This window comes from Glycine max, chromosome 8 (genome assembly GCF_000004515.6).
Source record: "Glycine max cultivar Williams 82 chromosome 8, Glycine_max_v4.0, whole genome shotgun sequence".
Lineage (NCBI taxonomy): Eukaryota > Viridiplantae > Streptophyta > Magnoliopsida > Fabales > Fabaceae > Glycine > Glycine max.
Window position 1 is genome coordinate 46,444,618 of NC_038244.2, and position 22,959 is coordinate 46,467,576.

Genomic DNA, 22,959 nt, shown 5'->3' on the forward strand with positions numbered 1-22,959 from the left:
AAAACGACGTCGTCTCGTTTGAATTTCTTTTTTTCCTTTTGTCTTTTCCCCCCCTTTTACATTGTTTAACTTTTTAAAAATGAAATATATTGTGTAAAGATAAATATATGAAATTATAGCATTAATAAAAATTATACTATTAAGATTTAATATATATATATTTTAAAATCTTTTACAAGTTATAGATATAAAGAGAGAAATAAAAGAGTTATAGAGAGAAAAAATTCGTACACACAAACGCAATAAAAAGAGATCATTTTTTAGATTGTTACACTTCTCACACTTTCATGTCCTATTACAAGTCATTTTTTTAAGTTAAGGATTACTATTATATTCTCAACATTATTTTTATGAGTGTTTTGAGTTCATTAATGACAACATTTTTCATGTTTTACTCATCAATAATGACAACCTTTTTCTCTACTTCACACCTCTTTATTTTCATCTTTCATGATATTTGCGTTTTAATTTTTTTACTCAATTTAAACATGTATTCAATTTCTTAACTCAAATGTTCAATTAAGATTCCAACAATTGTGATTGATGTACTTTTATGATTAACCTCTTGACATAATATTTCATCCGTTTTATTATAATTGTAATGTAGGAGAAAAAAAATTATCCCAAAAATAATTATCATTTTACATTTTCAATGTAAAATTAATTATTTTTTTCATTTATATCTATTATAACATTAATGATAGACAACAAAATTTATAAATAAATTAATAATAATATAATGTTAATTTTATAAAATTATTATTCTCATTCATCTATTTATTGTTTTTTTTGGTTTATGTAAAAAATCCATAACAACTATTATTTTGAACCAGAAGGAGTACTTCTTTTCTTTTCTATCTTTGTTCTTGTAGATTAAAAGATGTGATCATTAAATATAAGAAGTAAAAAGTATATTGACCAGTTTCAAACCAAAATAACATTACTTTAGACAATTGAATTCCAAGTTTTTTTTTAGAAAATTAATGCACAAAAGTGAGACAAAAGGGACTTGATAACAAAAGCCAAATAAATTATGTTCATGTTACAAATGGACTAAACACTCATCCTTATGCCGAAGAATCCTCTACTATGCCGAAAGAGTTTACTATTATGCTGAAGGGTCTTCTCTGCTAGTTTCTAGTTCAGCTCAAAGTTGTTGATAATGTTTAATGAATACTCAAGAATAAATCAATCCTCTTACCTAGGATTCTTCGCTTTATATATTGACCTTAATGGACCTTGGGTCTATAGGCCTACATGTTTTGATTACAAGTTTGGTAATATGCCTCTTAATCCTACTTAAGCACTTCTAATTAGGTAATTACCCTTAAGTGGGTTCATCAGTGATAATCATGGCCGAATATTACTCGTCACTTGTATATGCTGAATGCTCAGTCGTGCTGTATGAAATATGTGGGTATATAACTAAGAGGGCACTCGATCTGATACATCAGGTATTCTCTCGTTCTGACCGAATACTTTATCTGATATAAATTGTTTAAGTATGAATACGAAGAACTTTGTTAGAAAAGATTAGTGTCCAGATATCAGCTAAAAACTAAAACAAATTCCACCTTCCCACACAAAATCATCGTTTAGTTGCAACTCATTTAAATAAAAAAGAAAAAACCAAGGATCTACTTGTCAGAACATGTTTCCGTCTCTACATGTTCTCTTGTTTGTTAATTTTTATTTATTTGTTTTGCCATGAGTAATCCAAATTCCAACACTTGAGTAATCACTCACCCTACAGTACGATGATAGACAAAGATGAGTAGCTGTTAAGTGATTTAAGGCTATGAATTCAATCAAACAGAAAAAAATAATTGCTTAATTTAATGTCTCTAATCTTATGCTGCCAACTTTTTCTCCCATTTAATGGGTTTGAATGTCATCTGCATTCTTGTATTTTGTCTATAATGTTAGTATAACTTACTAACCATAGGGATACAGGTACCAAAATTGCCACATCACATGCCAATCTAATGAGAAAAAAGTGAATTTACTACATTTATCACATCCCATTCCTCCCTTCCAATCTTTCAAAAGGGAAAAAGCTGCTAAGTTAATAATTTGCCATGGAGAAAGATGTTATTTGTTATATTATGTAGGTCCCAAAAAGATATTGGCCTGTCTCATCCTCCGAGGCAGACCAAAATTCTGATAACACCTAATTTCACCTCCAAACCCTGCTGTCACAATCACCAAGCCCCATGCTGAAGGGTGTATTGATGAGGCACCATTGCAACCATCATATGATGAGTAATTGGAAGACCAAGATGCATTTGATGGAGTACCTGAAGCAGATATAGAAGCTGGATCACCATAGCTTGAAGCAAATGAATCACCTAATCCCGTGTCTGTCCTAGAAATTGCTTCAAGTTCTTCATCTATAGGGGAGTCACCACTTTCTGTTGCATGGTTGTTACTTTTCTTAGGAAGGGGTGGCAACATTCTCTTGCTGTTCCCAAATGAGTCTCCAATTCCGGATTCTGTGCGCGAAATCGCTGCAGGGTCATGTTCTGGGGAGCCTGGTGCACTTTCTGTGGCGTGGTTGTTGCTTTTCTTTGGAAGAGGTGGCAACATTCTCTTGCTGTTCGCTGGAGTGTCCTCTTGTGAACGTTTTGAGTTCTTTTTGGGGTTTTGCATTGGCACTGATGGTGGATCACCCCTTATGGTACAAGGCCAAGGTATTGCAACTGAAACATCTTTACATGGGAAGTGCTCGTGAGATTGGTTAACAATCAGACTCCTTGCTTTTCCGGAGCTTGGAGTGCGAGCCTCTTCGTTCTTCCAAACATACACTTGTGAGTCTTCACTTGCACTTATGATGTACCTTCCACTTGTAGTAAATGAAGCTGCCATTTGGCTGCTTGCATTTCGAAAACCTGCTTTCACCACCATGTTAATAAGTTATGAGTTATGACACTACTCTATTGGTTATGTAGGCATAAACACAAAGTCATTTTTGAAGTAGCAAAAAATGTTACTGGCAAATGATGCATCTGCATCATCATTACCTTTAAACTTTTGAACAACTTGGGAACCATCCACAATTCTTATCCTGGAATCAGCTGAAGTAACAAGCACTTCTGATGGATTATTTGGGGCAAACTGTGATTGTGAAGATGCAAAGCCAGTTAAGTTTTTATTCTTGACATAAAACAATCTTCAGTGGTATGAAAAGGAAACCATATAAACTCTCTTTTTTAATATGGTTGTGGAATTTACCTGGAAACCGGTAACCTTTTTCAGCTGAGATTTCTTTTTGTTTCGAAGCTCAACTGTGCCAGATTGAGTTAACTTGTAATCTGGTGACCATATAGAAATCAGAATTAACCAAATAGCATACATTGTCAAATTCCATAGTACTTAAGGATGACATATAAACAAGAACAACGGACTAGTGTATTAACAGTACCCTCTAAGCTGTAAGTTCGACAATTTCCTTTTTGTGTACCAACTAGAACACCCTACAATTAAAAGAAGAAAAGAACCAATTATTAAAGCGGATATAGATTATTAAATTTTACCAATCAATAAAAAACATGTACTAAACACTAACCAATTTGCAACAACAAATCAGAGATGCACATAGTGGAAGAAATCAAGAAAATCATACCTGGCCATCAGGGGTGTAAGAAACAGCAGTAACCATTTCATGGATATCAATCCAATCCACAACGAGACGTGCAGGGATGTTCCACATTCTGACCTTGGCATCAAGGGAGCCAGTAAGGAAATAGTCTTCATCCATGGGGTTGAACTGCACGCAGGTCACTGCCATATCCAATCCCACAACAAATAGCATAAAGCAAAACAACCAAATTAAGTAATGTGCCATTGCCACATAGCTCCCAAAAGAATTTTAAAAAAACTAGAACATCAAAGTTAAAACATATTACCATAGTCATTATGTGCAAAGAATTTTAAGCATGACTTGGTTTCCAAATCCCACAACCTCACTGTTTTATCCATGGAAGACGAGAGAAGTAACTGCAAGGACAAATCCACATTAGAAAATAAAATCATCCTTCAGTTTTTTCTTTGCAGAAAATTTATAAAGCATGCATGGTAAATTTTCTGTAGAATATATGCGTGGATACATGAACATTTACGAAATTGATTTTGAATATATTGGTTTTCAAATAAAGTGATTTGTATTTTGGTGTTTTTATTCCAAAAAGAAATTAATAGTAACAATGAGCATAGAATTGTTTATCCAATATAGAAACTACTTAAAAATGTTTCCAATCAAATAAAATTTGGATTCATGAGGATGAAGTTGCTTTTGAGTGTGTTAGTTTCACAATCAAAATCATCAAAAAAAAAAAAAAGAAAAAAGAAAAAAATAGGCATTTGATTGTTTTTGGATAAAATTGATTGTCTCAAAACCTTATTTTAACTAGAAATGATGAAAAATAGTTGTTTTTTTTTTATCAATGATAAAAGTATTCAAAATCAATTTACACTCTACATTTGCTCCGATGATAAACATAAATCTTTTTATTTGTGAATCAATTTTATTAATTAAATTCTTTGAAAATTAATTTTAAAAATATTCAGCTAAACACACATTTCAAATCAAGATAAAAGTAAATGAAAGCAAAAAGCTTACCTGAGATCTGGACCAAGACAAATCCAAGACCTCATCCAAATGGCCAGTGAAAGAACAATAAGGCTTCTCGGATAGAGTAAAAACAGTTTCGGGAACATGAACATATTCGGGAATGGCAGAAGCACCCCCTTTCTTACCTTTCTTCTTCAAGTCGGGTTTCAAGGACATAACCTCACACTCCTGCACCTCCCAGACGTGTATAACCTTGTCCTCCCCAGCACTTGCCAAATACCTACCATCCAAACTGAACTTTATCGTCCACACGCACCCTTCGTGAGCCTGGAACTCCTGGCACAGGTGCAGCGCCGATAGCTCCTTCTGCGACTTCCCGCTCTGCCTCACGCGCACCCACTCGTTCTTCCCCACCGCCGCTTGAGGCGCCGCCACCGACGCCTCACGCTCCCCGACGAATCCACTCGCAACGCCCTTTATGTTCCTCAACAAAGAAGCTCCACGCCTCTTGCTTAATCTCAAACTCCTCGAAATGTAGGAGTTTGAAGAAAGCTTCTTATCGCTGTGGCGCGACACGTTGGCGCGCCTCATAACCTCTTTCACAACCGCGGAATGCCCCACCGTTTTCTCGAACTCCTCCATCGTTAACTGTTTTCCAGTCTGCAAATCGCTCAGCCTGTTCCACGTGCCGTCTTCTCCGTATTCGTTTACTATAAACTCTTTTCCCGTGTCCAGGTTCTTTATTAGAAAAAACGCCCCCAGGTCGCCCATTCCCATGGCCGCCGTCACCACCTGGCGGTTCACCTGATGCACAGGTGAATCCCCAGCAGCAGGCACGTCTTTCACCACCATTCGGTTGTTCTCAGCGCCGGCGTGCCGCCGCTGAGCAACCTCCGTAGCGGTTCTCGTCAACCGCTGCTTTGATACCTTTCCTATTATCTCCTCCTTCCTCGATTTCTCCATTGAGAAGGAGCCGATGTCGCCCTCGGACCGCGACCGGACGAGGACGTATACCGGCGAGTTCGACGGTTTCTGTTTCCCAACATCAACGGCGGTGGAATTGATAGCGTAACTGCTGTTGTTGTTGTTGTTGTTGTTGTTGTTATCGTTGTTGATGATGCCATTGTTGTTTTCGAATTTTTTCGTGATGGCACGGGCGATGGCGGCGCTGGTGGCTTGGAGGAGCTCCTTGTTCTCGTCGAGGCCCATGCTGCCGAGCAACCTTCTTCTGCGTTCGGAGATGGATCCCGGAGCGGCCATCCAGATTTCGTAGTTTGGTTTTCCGGTGAAGTTTGCGGAGAAGTGTGAGGTTCGGGGCTTGATGGAGAGGGTGGAGGAGATGGTGGAGGCGAAGGAGAGGCGGCTGTCTTCGAAATCGTTATCGTCGTCGGCGAGGTCCTGCGGCACGGCGGCGGAGAGGAGGTTGTAGGTCTCGAAGAAGTGGTCGTCGTCATCGTCGTCGCCGAGGCCATCCCAGTTCATGGTCATCGTTTTCCGGCGCTCCATGGTGGCCATCGGCGACACACGAGAGAGGAATGGGAGAAATGGAAATCAAATGAATGGAATGTGATAGTGTTTTGATTTATTATTATTTTGTGTTACTATTCCTATTATTACTAGTACCAGTGTTATTTTAAATAATTAATAGCAATTAATTATTATTATTATTATTATTATGTTTATTTTTTTAGAAATTGTTTTGTATTTGAAGGCTTGGGAGGGGAGGAAATCAAGGGAATAAGGAGAGGTCGGTTACCGTTATGGGTTTTGGAGGCAAAGAAACGGTCAACGTATTTCCATTGTGCACAAGCTTTGCTTCTTATGTAGACAAACTGCTTCTCACGTTTGTGAATTTCATGCTTCGAAAGTACTTGCTCAATTATTGTTATTTTTTCTGTTAATTGTATTTTTATTTATTTTTTGTTTCTTCGTTTCTTAAATTATGCTCATTAAATTTGTCTTTTTCCCTGCTTGGAGTGTGTTATACTTGCTTTTTATTCTCTCCTTTTGTCGCTATTAAAAAGACATTCTCATGAGTCGTGTCTCTAGTACCATTTTTTTTTTTATAAAAATAACATGAGATTATATCAAGCATTTAACCACTTCTATATATGCATTTTTACATTTGATTATCGCGAAACATGACAAAATTTGAATGATAGAAATGCAATTCATATATGCAAGTGAAGTAAGCTAGCTAGCAATATAACGATATTGAAATAAGTTGGCAAGATTTTTTCTTCCTAGCTTATTGCAGTCGTTATAGTCGTATCATACATGATATATTATATTCGTAATCGTAACGACTCTCTTCATTTATCCAAAGTTATTTTTATATAGAGAGAATTAGGCCTTCACATAAATGAAGGTCATTTTGCAGAAAACAATCTTATTAATACATAAAATACATAATTTTTTTATTTTATATTTCAGTCCAAAGATACTTCTACTAAAATCACATTCATAAGCATTTTACCTTTAGTGTTTTTTTCTTCACCACTACCACCCCTCCTCCTCCCTATCCAGCCACCACTTCCACCTTTCTCTTTTCTTTTTCCAACCATCACCTTCAACCCCTTGACTTTTCTAACTTATCCAGATTTTTTTATTTCTCAATGCACCCCCTTCTAGGTTCCTATCCATTCTCCAACACATTAATTCAACCCTTCAAATAAACTTGTTTGGAGCCATCTATTTGTAATGATACCCAAACCACTATAGTTCCCTTAAACAATATCGTTACTCAAATTTGTTGTCTTTGTGCCGGCTCCTTTATTCAGATTTATGGGTCACATTCCTCTCAAGTTCAAAAAGAACATGACTTACAAAGGAGTGTTCCTTTAAGCTTTTGCTAAAAGCATTTTGTCCCACAAACTTAGATGTTTAAGTATAAGTAAGAAAGGTAATAGATAAATTGTATAGGCATAGAAACATCATATGTCTATAGAGATTTTTTTTTTTTAAACTTTTGGTTTCCTTCTTTGACGTAAGCAATGAGAAAAAATATATAAGTGTGCCTTAAGAGAGTGTTTGTAAGAGCATCTTTAATAGATGTAATTTAAGTAATTTATTTCGAGTTCTTCATTTCTTATTAATTGATCTCCACAATACATCATCATAATTAAGCAATGCATATATACATTTTACTTCAATAATATAATTTTAAGCCACCCTTAAATAACTCCACCTTAATTAGACCAAAATTTTATTTTCCATGCTACCGAAACTTTGTCATTATATCAATTTCCCCTTAAAGTGTTTGTGGGGGGATTTATATGCAAAGTTTACCAAGAGTTCGCCTCCCCCCTTAGTAGTTGAACATTTGTTAACATCTCATACAAATTGTCAACCAACTCACTCTCCCAAGCAAACCACTCCTCCTTCCATTTTAGATCCCAAAACCAAGTGTCCCTCTCCCATCTTCCCATATTCCCACCACTTCCTCCTTTTGCTCCAAGTTAAGAAAAAGTCTAGGACATTTGAAAATCAAGCACTCTTCACTGAACCACATGTCTAGCCAAAACCTAGTACGTGCCCCCTCACCTAACTTCCACCTCACTAAATGATCAAAACAATTAATGTTTGTGCCACCACAAATCCTTCTTAATCCCCTCCACCAAATAGAAAAATTATTTACCTCATCTATTCCAATGAGACTCCTCCATCCCCATACTTAGATTCTAGGACATGACTCCAAAGGTTATCATTTTGATGAAAATGATTTTTTTTTTTTTTGGGAAAAATGTAAATTATATTAAACCCAAAATGATACAACAATAAACGGGACATACCCGAAACTAGAGAAAATAAAAAACCTTCCTAATACAAAAAAGACCTATATCAAAATATTAAAACAAATGCAACATGTGCGCTTAAACTTAATCTTGCTAATTAGCCAAAAGAGCATCATTAAATACACTAATGGTTTTTTTACTCGACCTTGACTTCTAGAAGACAAATCCTCTTCTACCTCACCCAATTAATTCACCGGGGAGAGTGAACTTGATCGGTGAGCATATCGACTACGAGGGGTACTCCGTGTTGCCTATGGCCATTCGCCAAGACACCCAAAACAATCTCAGGATTGCTAATGTCAACCCTCACAAATATGCCACCCCGCTGATCCCAACCAGCTTTGCCAAATTATTACTGTTACTTAAAATTACTATACCTTTTTTTGAATCAATGGGAAATATAACTTTACAAAAAGAATAGTTCATAAATATTATTTTAGTCTGTAAAATGACCAAACCTCTGTTATTCTAAAATTACAAAGACAAAGATGAAAATGACCAATTTTTAGTAATTTTAAGAATTAAGTTGACTAATGTTTGTTATTTCAAAAACTAATTTAGTGTATTGCTTATTACTTAAATATCAGATTAAGCCTTTTCCAAAGCTAAAAATAGCTTAGGACTACCTGATTTTTATATCTACCTAAATTAACTTAAATAGATTGTTAAAAAATAATATTTGCATGGATGTTTCTCCAAGTACAATAGCTATTCTGCTTATTTTCGACTGGACCTAAGGCAGTAGACTTATTTAACAAGTTTTATTCAAATAAATACTTATTTAGCCGAACAGGGTCTGACACATTAATGTAAGTACTTGTTGTACTTTTGTAAGTTAAAAAAAGTGCTTATGAGGTACTTCAATATGTATTTCTTTTTGTGGACTGCAAAGCAAACTGCTGTTTTTTTTTGGAAGGCAAAGGGTGAAAAGCAAAGAGATATGTTGTAGCCATGAATGATGGATGTTGACCATCTTCTTGTGTAAACGTTTTTTTTAGTGATAATAAGAAAAATGTTTTGTTATTTTTTAATTTAGTACAACGTTGACAGTATTTTTTTTTCAGGTACAAGGGATTCTATGACTACGTAAAACTGAAAGGAGTTGATGTTGGTCAACCTCTGGGGCTTGATGTTCTTGTTGATGGAACAGTTCTGACAGGTGCATTCTGCTAATTGACCAAACATAGTACATGATTACATTATCTTTGGTACTTTGTCAGAGATGATATTGTTTGTTAATTGAGTTGAATCCAATATATGCTTGCTTTTTATAAAGGGTCTGGACTATCGAGCTCTACAGCTTGTTTGTTCTTCAACAATTGCTATTATGGCTGCTTTTGGTGTGAACTTCCCAAAGGTATTCCATCTATGTGGGACTGCAGTTTTAGTATCTTTTAAATAATTTGAAATTTTGAATGGAAGCAACATGGTTTTTAACCGAGTTGGATGACATTGTGTGATCTATGTAGTTAACTTCACTTTGAATGGAGTTGGATGACTTTTGTTGTTGTTGAAGTAGCATGGTCGATCTGGCTAAATTTTGGCATTATGAAATGCTTTTAATTAACTCCTGAGACAGTTTTGTTTATTTCCTGATAATTATTTAGATATCTGATATATGACAGTTGTAATGGATTAATTGGATTTTACATGTTGTTCAGCTAACAAAAATGATACCTGAATTTTTTAAGGAACTTGCGAGCCAATAGCTTAACTTAATCATATATCTGTATCGCCACTGATAGGATAATATTCCTAAAATTCCGTTGCCTTTTCATTTAATGATCTCTATTTCGAACTATCTGTGACACTTTAACTTAATGTTTTGGAAACTTTGGTTTCTTCAGGATTTAATTCAGTTTTTATGTTTGTCTTTTAATGTGCTTCTTTTCTTAACAATGCAACAAGCTAAGTATCGACCGTTTTATGTAATAATTAATTTTAGCTTTGTTTGTAGCCTGTTAATTATCTGAGATACAATTACCTTTTGCATAAAGTGACAAATGACCAGAGGATTATTGGTGTTTGGAATGCATTTTATAATTTAACGTTCATGTACTTACATTCATATGTTGTTGACAGAAAGAAATTGCACAACTTACGTGTGAATGTGAAAGATACATTGGAACACAATCTGGAGGAATGGATCAGGTTGTACACATCTTTCTTTGTAAAAATGCTCTATTTTAATTATAATGCAAAATTGTTCAAACGAAATGTCCAGACATCAAATTTTCTTCCAATCACTCTGATGATAGCCTTAGTAACTGCTTTAGAACAGCTTTTTGCAAATTGGTACTACTGATTGACTACTATCTTTTGACTAACGGATAAAGTATAGCACTTTAGGTGAACGCATTTTGTACTTTTACCGATCTATCATTCAGAGTAAAGCTATGATAAGGAGATTGTACTTAAGACTCTGCTTTCTGTTTAATGCTTATTTATTATCATGAGAAGTATTTTGAAATATAAACTCTATAGAATATGAAATATTTTTTAGAACCAATCTTATGATAGCAACAGTTAAGTTGGATTTTGTTTTAGTAAATTTTTTATTTCGTTAACTTCTATGCTCTTTACTGATAATTCTCCTTTACATTGGGCCTGAATTTGAAAATTAAGGTAGGCTCCATCATGCTTTTGTGATAGCTTTCTAAGGAATAGATTTAAATGATTACAAGACTACATGATCTTGTCTATTGCATAGTTTAGATAAGCCTTCTAAGCCAATTGATCTTGCTCTTTGAACATCTGAACATGTATCAGGGGACTTGTATCATTTTCCTGTTTTTTTTGACAGGCAATCTCTGTCATGGCCAAAACTGGGTGTGCAGATCTTATTGATTTTAACCCAATCTGCACACAACTTCCTGCTGGTGGGACATTTGTAATAGCTCATTCTTTGGCTGAGTCTCAAAAGGCTGTCACTGCCGCTACAAATTATAATAATAGGGCTTTTGAATGCCATTTGCCATCAGTAAGTATTTTTCAGCTTAAAATTGTATATTTTTTTTTTCATTTCTACTCTATGCATTTGACAAAGTAATAATGGAAATTAATCATATGCCTTATATAAAGAAAAAAAATAAAGAGGAGAAAATTCATATTATTCTTCATTAGTTTGTTCACATATTTATAAAATAATATTAATTGATTATATAGAAAACTCTTGCAATTGATGTTTGACAAGTGATAATTGTTAAATATGATTCTTAATTTATGATACTCTTTTAACCTGTAGTGTAAGAGTACACATTTAACATCATGGAGAAGTAGACTGGTAGAGTTAAATTAGACTTAAGTTCTTCTATAGCTCAAATATGAAGCTTTTCATTAGCTCTATATTTGATTAATTTCGGAGAGCAAAATTTAAATCTGTTCATTTTAGATGCTTTTGGTCCTTTAATGTTGGAGGCGAAAGGGCAATCATTGTGTGCGCACGCTACTCTTTTGTTTTTTTGGCAGACCTGCAGAATGTCATCTTTTGATGTCATTTATGCATTTTAAATTGTAATGTGTTACTGTAAAATTTTCCAGATTGTTCTTGGTATAAAGCTTGGAATGAAACCAAGGGAGGAAATTTTAAACCTTAAAACACTCTCCGATGTTGAAGGTTTATGCTTATCGTTTGCAAGTGTTCATAAATCTTCTGATCCTGTCCTTGCTATCAAGGTAACTTTACCTTGTATTATCCCATTATTGCTTTATCTTTTTAAATTTCTAAATCTTGTCCTTGTGAATACACGAAGAGTGATACTTCTGGAGTTACAGAATTTTGTGTGTTTTATTCAGATTCATGATATTGTATTCCCTCTGTATTTTAATAAAAAAAAGTCTCCTTTTTCTACAGGAATTTTTGAAGGAAGAACCATACACAGCTGAAGAAATTGAGAAAATTATTGATGAAAACCTCACCTCAATTTTTAGCAATAATCCTATTTATTTGAATGTCATAAAAGCTGCTGAGCACTACAAGTTACATCAGGTACTTTTACACTCTGTAGCAACTCAGTTACTTTAAATTTTTAGTTATATAATAATTAGGTAGCCATATTAAGCATACGATAAGAACAAAGCCTTATCCCACCAGGTCAAGTTGACTATATGGATCACGCAACGGCATTAGACATGGTTAAAAACCAAAGCTTCAGGAGCCATATTAAGGCATAATTATATTAAATTTTCTTTACCGAAGTTTATCTTCATCCACTTTCAGTTTTAAAACATTGATGAGGTCATGTTTTTTCTAGATTCTATTACTGTGTATTAGTCACTCATGGATGACCTACTCCATTTGAAAAATATCCATTTTTTTCTGCGGCTTTTCTATAATATCACACGATGAAAATTATATAATTTCTTGCTGGTTGTAGACTGGCTATCATGTAGTTTTTATGTGATACTTAATTTTGAACATTATTTTTAGAGAGCTACCCATGTGTATTCTGAAGCCAGGAGGGTACTTGCTTTCAAGGATATTGTATCCTCAAAACAAAGATGAGTTTTTGGATTTATAGCTAAACAATTTTATGAAATTCTTATGCAAGACATTCCTGGACATGACTTGTATTTTTTCCATCTATAATAAAGGTATGCATGATTTCAAAACCACTAATCCAAAAGAAAATTCCAATCATTGCTGGATATAGTTTAGTATAACCCAAACCAATGCCTGTTGTTCCATGTTGTAAGGAACTTAATTTTCTTTGGAGTAAGGTCTTAAGATCAAGTCTCATGAATGGAAAAAATAAGCACTAGGAGTGCTTCGCCTCTTTAAATGAGTCTACCCAAATCAACTTAGAATAGTTAGAGCCCAAAGTGGCTTCAGGATACTGAGGAATGAGGATATCAGGCCACAAAAATTATATTTCAACCCAATAACAGTTAGAAGTGCCAAAACCTCTCTAATTGAATAATTATAGTTTACTGGCGTGCATAGGGCTATTTCTAATTTTCTATTGTTCTATTGTTTTGACATTAGCTGATGAAATATCTGTTTTTACTCTACCCTGCTGCTTAAAATTTTACTGATCTTATATGCTAGGCTTATGAGTGTCCTAGCTTGTGTTGTTATGGGATTCTTTTGTTGGTAAAAAAGATTTCCAAATTTATTGGATTATAACTACTCTTTATTTTTTCAGTGAGGAAATGCTAAAGAAGCTTGGTGACCTTTTGAATGAGAGTCATTATAGCTGTAGTGTTCTATACGAATGCAGGTATTAATACCAAATACTGGGTTTTAGAATTCTGTCTTCTGTTTATAAAGAACATGCAATTTTATTGTGTGTTTGACAGTGTCTAGTGGTTGTATATTTAGTGCTTGATTTGTGTTATATGATCTCTTTCAATCTTCAAATCACTAATATTGCGTGTACAATGTCATTTTTTTTTTCTTTTTACTTTGAATCAGCTGTTCAGAGTTGGAGGAACTTGTCAACATTTGCCGCAAAAATGGTGCAATTGGAGCTAGACTTACTGGAGCAGGATGGGGTGGCTGTGTTGTTGCTTTGGTGAAAGAGTGCATTGCTTCTCAATTTATCCTTGATTTGAAGGTTTGCTGTTGTATACTTCTACTTATAAGAATCGTAGTTAGACATTGGAATATAGGCAAGTAGTTAACAAGAGATTCCAAATCCATTTCAGGAACGTTTCTACCAGTTTAGGGTGGACAAGGGTGATATCAGCAAGAATGATCTTGACCTTTATGTATTTGCTTCTAAGCCTTCCAGTGGTGCAGCAATTTTCAAGCTTTAGTATTATATCAAATCCTTGGATATCTTCTTTGAAGGCTGAAAACATGTTAATGTTAGGTGATGCTTGTTTCAAATATGTAATTAGATTTTCAGGAATAACTATACTTGGAATGTTAAGGATAAATTGAAAAACATGTTTGGTTAGATTTTAATATTTATGGGAATGTTTTCCAAAATTCAAATGGTGGAAGAAAAAAGATAGTGAGAATAGAAGTTACCGACTACAGTATATGATATCTTTCAATATTCCCATGGAAATGTAACACATGTTATATTCCGAGTTAACTTTTTCAGTAATAATTTTGCAAAAAACATGATAGGATTTACCTAAAGATCTACACAAAGTATCATATTTCAGTGGTACCCTATTGTTGTCATACGAAATTACTTATGATATTCAAATCAACAATGTAGTTGCGGGTTAGCAGTGATTAGTGAAGCCGCTTAGTCACTTTGCCACTCCTAGAATTGCAGAGGTCCATTAGAGAGGATGATGAATTTTGGTCAGACATGTTGCAGAGGTATTTTTTTTAAAAAAAATAAGATTGTATATCCTAGGGAAATGCAATTTTATCGTATTAAATTAAAATACACAACAGAAGCGTGTTTTAGAAATATGTACACAACGAAATCACATTTCATAGAGTATGTTGATTGCACCAATTCTATTGTGTATTTTGCTCAATGGAATTGCAATTCTTGTCAAGAATATTTTCGGAAATTGTAAAACCCAAATACATTATAAGGTGGGAATAGCAAGCCCATTAGGAGATCATGCATATCGATTGGACTTTCAGTCAGGCCCAACTTTCATATTGGGCTCAGGTTTTAGGTGGATCATCTGAAACAGTTTTCTCCTAATTCGGCTTTGGGTATTTGTTTCCTGTATTTCCATTATTGAGTCCAACACCTTCATTATAAAAACTTCGTACCCCATTGCCCGGAGGCTCTTCGCTATGCGAAGGTATGGGGGAGGGATGTTGTACGCAGCCTTACCCTTGCATATGCAAGGAGGCTGTTTCCGGATTCGAACCCATGACCAACAAGTCACCAAGGCACAACTTTACCGCTGCACCAGGGTTCGCCCTCTCCAACACCTTCATTATATTTCAAAAAATTCATTCCTAAATACAAATTTATATTTTGGAATGAGTATTTCAAAATAATGAAAGATACAAAATACAAATAAGAGAGTGCAGGATTCAAATATCAACTTTACCTTTTGAGGGATAGTTAAGGTATACTGAGGTGTATTTGGTTATTGGAAAGGTCAAATTCAAATTGGTTTGATATATGTGACGAGTGTCATTAATAATTTGACATAAGAAAGGGTCGTGGGAGGAATCCTTAATATTAATGGGGACCTATCTTGGTATCTTTTCACCTAGCAATTGTAGCTACATAATGCCACATGTCATGATGTGGTCAGTCTGTTTATATCAAGCAAAGTGAATATTCATTACATTCAATCATGCAGTAATAGAATTACAACAGGGGTGCCAATAACAGGGCCCTATATAATTAAATTGATCTATTCTAATCCAAAAATATAGTGTTCCGTTTGAGTTGCCTGGAATTGACCATTCTAACAAAAGAATAATTTATACAATTATATTGATTATTTTCAAAAGAGAGAACCCGGAATTAAAGAAGTTGAATTTAAAATGTTTTATAGTACATTATTGCTTAGCCTCCGTACAAGTCTTGTTGAAGGAATATTACATTTTAGCTACGATGCCCGACAGGTGAAGACAGTAAAGAATTCCCAACCTAACCAAATTAATTGATTATTATTGGGTTTGATTTGTTATGAATTTCAGGATGCACAGATTAATAAATTGGTTAGGTTGGTCTTAAAATTGTTTAATTGATTTGGTTGGTACCAGGCCAGATATCGAATGAAACCCAACTACTGACCTCCAGTCATAACGTATTACTTTTAGATCGAACTATTACCATGATGATAGAGAGCTATTCTTAAGGGTCCAATCCAATTCTCACAATTTGTATATTTCTATTAAGTTTATTGGAAAAGGATACTACTTGATTAACTTCAACACTAAATGTTTATTTAATAAGTTTTTTTTATCAGATAAGAGTTTATGTCATAAATTTAACGAGAAAATTTGTTGAAACAAGAAAAAAGATATTATTTTAATAAATTTTATAGAAGCTTATAAAAATAATTTTAAAAAAACTTATAGGAGTCATGAGATATATTTTATAAGTATAAGTTTTCCATAAGCTGTTCTATTATCCCAATTAAAAGTGACTTTGATAGAGAAAAAGAAAGAGTTCTTATTTTTCTTAGAAAATATATAAAAGCATATGAAATTAAAGTTAAGATCGTTTTAAAGGTTCACCACTTATCTTTTAGGATGTATTATTAGAACAGTAGAATTTATTTTATTTTAATGTGAGTTTTGTATCGCTTTTACGTTTTAATTAAAGGTGTATATATGAAGTGTGTTCACAAATTCTTTTAAATTTTGTTTAAACAAACATAAATTATACACATTAATATTTACCCGTATTATTTCATGCTATATTTTTCGAAGGTCGTTTGTGGGACTCACACATGGATGGTGGATCCTTAGGTAAGGATTGGATCAATACTTGTGTAGGGATTGGGTAATTAAAATCTCTAAAAGGTGCGCACAGACATCATTTCTCTATTTAACTATTTTCATATGTATGTGATTAAGTGATAGAGACATCTATGTCTAATGGGAAGAAAAAAAATATAGAGGCTTCATTGAAAATAAAAAACTTCAATTGACCCATTATTAATAAGCCTGTAACTATGGTTAGTATTGTTTGTTTCATTATATATCATTGCAACGTGAAAATTTTCTATAAATATATGTGTGTGGACGGAGGACATTAATTATGGATTTGCTTCTTCTTCTTTTTTTTACATAAATTAATTTGATTTGCTAAGATGGTTTGTTTACTTCATAGTATATTTCAATTGTTTTACCAAAAAAAAAAAAAATACTATATTTCAATTAGTTGAAAAGTGAATAGAAAACAAATATTTTTTAATTATCTACAAAATGAAAATTAGCTTTGGTACTTCAATTACATAATTAAGCTAAACTATATATTACGTATAAATTTAATCCTTACACATTAATTATATTTTTTAGAATAGTCATGGAATTTCCCAAATAATGATTATTTCTTTTTTATTCGATATAAGGATAATTTGTAATACCCATAGATAGAATCATAGAAATCTCTCTCTATATTTATGTATACTTGTATATACATACACCTGCAAACGCACAAACAAAACAAAACAGAAAAATCGTGTTATATAATAATTTGTGTACAATCAAATTCACTACATTCCAGTAGTGCAAGAACATAATCATTTAGGTTTCCAGCACCAGCAACTGTTTCTGCTCCCCTCTATCTTTTGGAATCCGAAGACAACTTCTCCAAGTGTAAACCAGAAGGAAGAATCTCAGAAAGAAAACGATAACCAAACTTAACACACTTTAGCTAATCAAGATGAATCTTGATTTTGTTTTTTGTGTTCAAAATAAACCTACATCAGAGAATAAATTCTCTCCTAACGATCAAAAAAAGAATATTAAATTATCTTCCTTTATTTATGAAGCACCTACATCTTAACTGGTACAAAAGTAATTAACAACTGATCGGAACAGTAGTAAAGTTAGAAATTCTACAACTTCCATTCACACTTCACATTAATCTTTTTCATCAAGACCTTTATCTTTTCGGCTTAAACCTTAACAAATCGCTCTAAGAATATATAATACTAATAAGGATCTCAACAAGAACAAACAAAAGGTCCATGACAAATTAATTTATAATCACCAAAAAGAAAATTGATACTGACCAAAATCTTGCGCCTGATGTTATGAGTTATGCACATAGAAACTGTTTTTTTTGTTGTTGTTTATCAGTATCCGAGCCAGACTAATTTCTCGACATACAGAGATCCATTCAGGAGACCGATGGTACCCAGAAACTTTATGGTGCATGTTTTTGCACCAAAATTATTGCATCATATCACTTTTGTTCTTGACTTCGAACTTTCTTGGTGCTTTGATGTGAGCCAGAAAGTGGATTAGAATGTTGGGTTGGGAACAATAATTCAAACACCTCTTTTGACAGATCAAGTGGGTGTCTGCAGTAGTTGCAATGGTTGTTGTAATAAGATGTTTTTCTTTTCAGAGAAGGTTTGGTTTTTCTTGGTGCAGGAGGGCACTGTGAAGGCACTAGTGGAATCTTGTGGTCCAAAGATGTTGGAGTTTTGAATCCATCTTCTTCTTCATCTTCCTCTTTGAGTTTTGAAGTACTTGATTCTGAATCATGAGCTTTTGTTATTCTACAGATCTGTTGTTGACACTCTTCTATGATCTCTTGATGATTGCTTTTCTTCTCTTCTTTTTGTGAATGTTGAGAGTTGGAACTGCTTGAAAGGGTTAACGTGTGTCTCTTCACAATCTCGAAGTTGCTCAAATCTTCTTTGTCATCATCTTTGGTGAGAAGGAAGAACTCTTGATTTGACATGCTTGAGAAGAGGGTGTGATGATCGGTTTTGAAGTGCATGAAGTGAGTGAAGCTAACACTGGTGAAGAAGAAAACAATGAAGAAAAAGAGCAAAAGAAAGAGAAGATAAGTGTTAATAAGAAGGGGTTATCAGGGACATGTTTATAGAGAGATCATCAAAACCAAAATCTCTTCCTTTTTTTTATTTAATGATTTCTTTGGCTGCACTTTTGGGGGATGGGATGCGTTTCTCTTACCATCTGGGTTTGTGTCCCACAAAGAGTGGACGTTGAGAGAGTTTTATAATATGCATCGGATCTTATATAAACTCATCAAGGAAAAAGATGATACTTGTACAAACTTAATACTCTTCTTAAACCTCTTACCAGTCACAATCTTACTACTTAAATAGCACCTCACATTATTTATTTATGCAAGTATCTTTTTCCCTCACTAATGGGTGCTTCTTAATTTCTCACGAATATTACAATTTTTCAATGGGTATGGGTATTGATTACCAAGTAACAAGGGTTGACTACGTACCAAAAAAAAATCATTTTCTAAAAGAATTGATTTTTTTTATTACAGTATATAGTTAAAATTGCTTTTTAACTGGTGAAAATTATTTAATAATAGAAAATAAATTGTTAATAAATATTGAGCATGTACTAATAATATGTATATATGTATTGTATAATAATGTTTGATGTAACAGTAGAGTTAAATTATTTGTAAATTGATGCATCATGATATTATATTATATATTAATTAATACAGACTAATGATGTTTATATTAATAATTTAATTTCAGTTGCTTAAATTTTTTACCAACAGAAACTATATATAATCCAATTAACGCTACGTACGTTGTTAATACGTACATGACACTTCTCTAATAATAGTTAATCTATTTGGAGTTTTTTTTTTATAGTTTTGGTAACATAAATTTAGCATTTTAGAATTTTCTTTATTCCAAAGTTAAGAATTAAATGTTAAAAAATCGCAAAAAAGAGATTACAACGATGCATCTTTCAGTTTTGGCCCATAGCTCTTTTGAGTCAAACAATTTGATTTTACTTATTAAGGGTGTGTTTGACACAAAAGTAGGGAATAAGTTAGTTAAAAATTTAAAAGTTAGTTGGGTCAAAGTTGAAAGTTTAAAACTAATGAACTAAATTAAAAATATTTGGTAAAGATAATTGTTAAACTATGACGTCAAAGGATACAAAAGGAGGAGTCATTATAAGATAATGAAAATAAAAATAGAAAAAAGAACAAGCTAAAAACTTATAATTTTAAATGCTATATGATGTAGTATTTCAACAAACACTACTAAAATGATAAAAGTTACTAAATAACTCAAGTTTAGTTAAAAAAAATTTATTAAGTTAATTAAATAAATTAAAAGATAATTTTAAAAGCCTCGTCATACACATTCCAAGTTAACGAACTTTACTATTTAGCTTTTTGAAGTTTTAATAATATATATAAATAAAGACTTCTCCCAACTTTAATGGTATTTTTTAATGTAATTTTATTTATATTATTATTATTATTATTATTTTGGTGATATGTAATTTGTTTTAATATGATAACATCTTTTTTTTCTTTTTTTACACAAATGAATATCTTTTTTTCGAAACAATTATGTTGGACAGATACTACACTCTTTGGGTTTTAGATAACACTTGTAACGTAAAACTTTGGTTTGCTTTTCTGATATATATACGAACTTTAATGCATCTATGCACGTGATATGCTTTTTTTGGGGACCATTTACTAACAACCCTGCAATTGTTACGGCATGCCCTTTATCTCATAGATCTCTTGCTATATTAGATACATATATAGATGATGAATATGATGCTTTGTTTCACTTGCAAGCAATATTGTTCAAGAGGTAAAGGAACCAAAAATTTGACTTTAATAGAAGGTCTACATCATTATATTCATTTATAGGCTTTTTCAAAGTGTTGTATTTTATGGTAAAAACATAAAAGTAAAACTATATTAGCATTCCAGAAGCCCAGCTCAATTTCCAAGGGCTACTTAGATTCGATCCCCTTCACTTTTCCATGTGTTTATATTATTTAATTCATTTTAAATATTTATTTATCTGGCATTCTTTAAATATTAGCTGAATAAAAGAAAAATACAAGCACAAAACTGACAAAAGCCGAGTTAATATTGATTGAAGGTGGTTGATATTTATTATTAAACAATCATTAAAGTATCCAAGGATGGATCACATCATGTGACATAAAAATTCAACATCTGTCTATGACATCACCTAACCAAATTTAATGGATTTTTAATATTAGGTCAATGACCTCTTCTCCCTAATGAATTCCCTTTTTTTTCCTCTTTTCTTTTCCGGGACAAAAGAACTACACACCACACCAACATAGGTTCGTGTGTTTTAGATTGAATTCCATTAATTATTAAATCCGGCCCCAATTAAGTTAACTATACTTTAAAATGTGGAAACCTTAAGAAAAAAAAATTATTAGCCAAATGAAGAATTTGGCTTACGTTTGATTGTTCACCTGAAAGATTTCATTCACAAGTTTGTATTGTTTTATTTGGAAGCTAGTTCGCCATGTAGTTTTCTATGTGTGCTTTGTATTGGATTCTCTCTTTTCATGATACTATCTACAGTCGTGGCTTTCTACTTTGTTGCCTTGGAGTAACGGGCAAAGAAAGTCATAGTACCCCATTCTTCCACTTAATATTTCAGAGATTGGTGACCTTGGATTCCTTCCCTGAAAATGGAAGTAATTTCAGAGTTGGTGAGCTTCCAAAGCTAGCATAGCTGTCCCCTAACATACTATAACTACCATGATATCTACAGTATGTTACAGTGGCGCCATCATATAATGGGTTTAATAATTAATTTGTTTGAATTGTTTTGTTGAAGAACAATATATTTAACTGTATACAACAAAGTGCATGGTTTTCTACATATATAAACTTCAACTTCAACTTCTTTTTTTCCTTTTTTTATTCCATACGATAACTTGGTAAAGAATGGCATATTTAACCAATGTATTAATCTCTTATATTAATTCTGTTTCTAGCCCAAAATTTACAGATACTGGGAAGAAACTCAAAGAAAGCTGCTGCTAATACAATTTACAAAATATTCAAGTCATTAATTGAACAATTTTTTATATCCATATAAATTTGAATTTGACGAGAAACAAAGTTTAATTAATTAATAACTAAACATATTTACTTTGACAAGTTATGAAATTAAGCGTGTTTAAGTACATGCAACATCCTGTGCAACATTCCTATAAAAAAAGTATATGCAACATATATAATTCACCAAATTAAATTAAAGAAGACGAATCATTGAATTAATTTTCTTTTGAAGTTTTCAGATTCGGTGACTAGTTAATCGTGGTAGAGTTATGTAGTTGTTGGCAATGGACAAACTTGCATTAATTAAAAGGAGAGAGCACCGGCACCACCGCAGGGTTTTAAGCAAATTATTGTGGTTCCGTGAACAGAGATTTTCACACTCATGATGAAGATCATTGCAAATCATGTTCTGGCTTATGATTTTGCCTCCATTATCTCATATCGTAGGTTAATTTTACCAACCCTCCCTCCATCCCTCTACACTTTGACTGGACTATATGTGTTGCAGGTTTATATATATAATTAAGTTTGGCCAAGTACATTTAACATACGTTATGATCACATTTTATTTAGCGTCCAAGATTTGAAGAAAAAGCTAGAGTGCTGGAACTGAGTTTGCCTATGCAGCTATAGGGAAGATGTAGTGGTGGGATTTAAAAACCTGAGTCTAACCACTACGTATGCCTATAACTAGACTTCATTTGAATTGATGCAATTTAGGAATACTAGCACGATTCTAATTTTATATATAATATGTTTTCACAAAAAATATTGGAAGAAATTTTGCAGAAAAATTATTCTATACAATTAGTATGATTTAAATTTTTAATCGAAATAGCCGAATAAGTCTTAATTCTGTACAATTTTAAGGATAAAAATAAACAAAAGGGAAACTATTATAACTAACTATACTATATATGTGTCTTCCATTTCAGTTTTTAACGTTTATTTATTTTTTTCCCTTTAACAATAATCTAATATAAGGATACGATAAAGCTGGGTACACGAATTCAGCTTGATTTGTTTAAGTTCATAATTTAGACCGGTAGATATTCATTTAAGTAGACTTGTATTTTACAGATTCGTGTTTGAACTATAGGCTTGTAAATTGGATCACAAATAGATCTAAATGCCTTCTTTTTTTTATGTGATTTGAATAAGCATTTTTTTT

General features: G+C 33.0%; 2 protein-coding genes and 1 pseudogene across 2 annotated transcripts; 1 reads left to right on the top strand and 2 right to left on the bottom strand.

Annotated features, from left to right (window-relative positions):
- Positions 1 to 1,826: 1,826 nt before the first annotated feature.
- LOC100793299 (uncharacterized) lies at positions 1,827 to 6,699 on the bottom strand. Its single transcript, XM_003530841.4, has 7 exons — positions 4,619 to 6,699; positions 3,906 to 3,996; positions 3,623 to 3,780; positions 3,422 to 3,473; positions 3,232 to 3,311; positions 3,021 to 3,114; positions 1,827 to 2,888 (listed from the first exon to the last, which is right to left on the bottom strand). Exons 1-7 carry the CDS (start codon positions 6,083 to 6,085, stop codon positions 2,104 to 2,106), a joined length of 2,727 nt encoding a protein of 908 aa, XP_003530889.2. The 5' UTR covers positions 6,086 to 6,699; the 3' UTR covers positions 1,827 to 2,103.
- A 1,558-nt stretch (positions 6,700 to 8,257) lies between these two features.
- LOC100793834 (galactokinase-like) lies at positions 8,258 to 14,328 on the top strand (annotated as a pseudogene).
- Positions 14,329 to 18,009: 3,681 nt separating this feature from the next.
- LOC102665011 (cyclin-dependent protein kinase inhibitor SMR12) lies at positions 18,010 to 18,989 on the bottom strand. Its single transcript, XM_006586211.4, has one exon. The coding sequence runs from the start codon at positions 18,702 to 18,704 to the stop codon at positions 18,162 to 18,164; it is 543 nt and encodes a 180-aa protein (XP_006586274.1). The 5' UTR covers positions 18,705 to 18,989; the 3' UTR covers positions 18,010 to 18,161.
- Between the last annotated feature and the right edge of the window lie 3,970 nt (positions 18,990 to 22,959).

Excerpts from the sequence above, each read along its gene's own strand:
- LOC100793299 (XM_003530841.4), bottom strand. The coding sequence starts at position 6,085 with ATGGCCACCATGGAGCGCCGGAAAACGATGACCATGAACTGGGATGGC. Across the intron at positions 3,781-3,905 it reads CTTTGCACATAATGACTATG|TGACCTGCGTGCAGTTCAAC; the intron begins GTAATATGTTTT and ends TGGATATGGCAG. Across the intron at positions 3,312-3,421 it reads TCGAACTTACAGCTTAGAGG|ATTACAAGTTAACTCAATCT; the intron begins GTACTGTTAATA and ends TATGGTCACCAG.
- LOC102665011 (XM_006586211.4), bottom strand. The coding sequence starts at position 18,704 with ATGCACTTCAAAACCGATCATCACACCCTCTTCTCAAGCATGTCAAAT.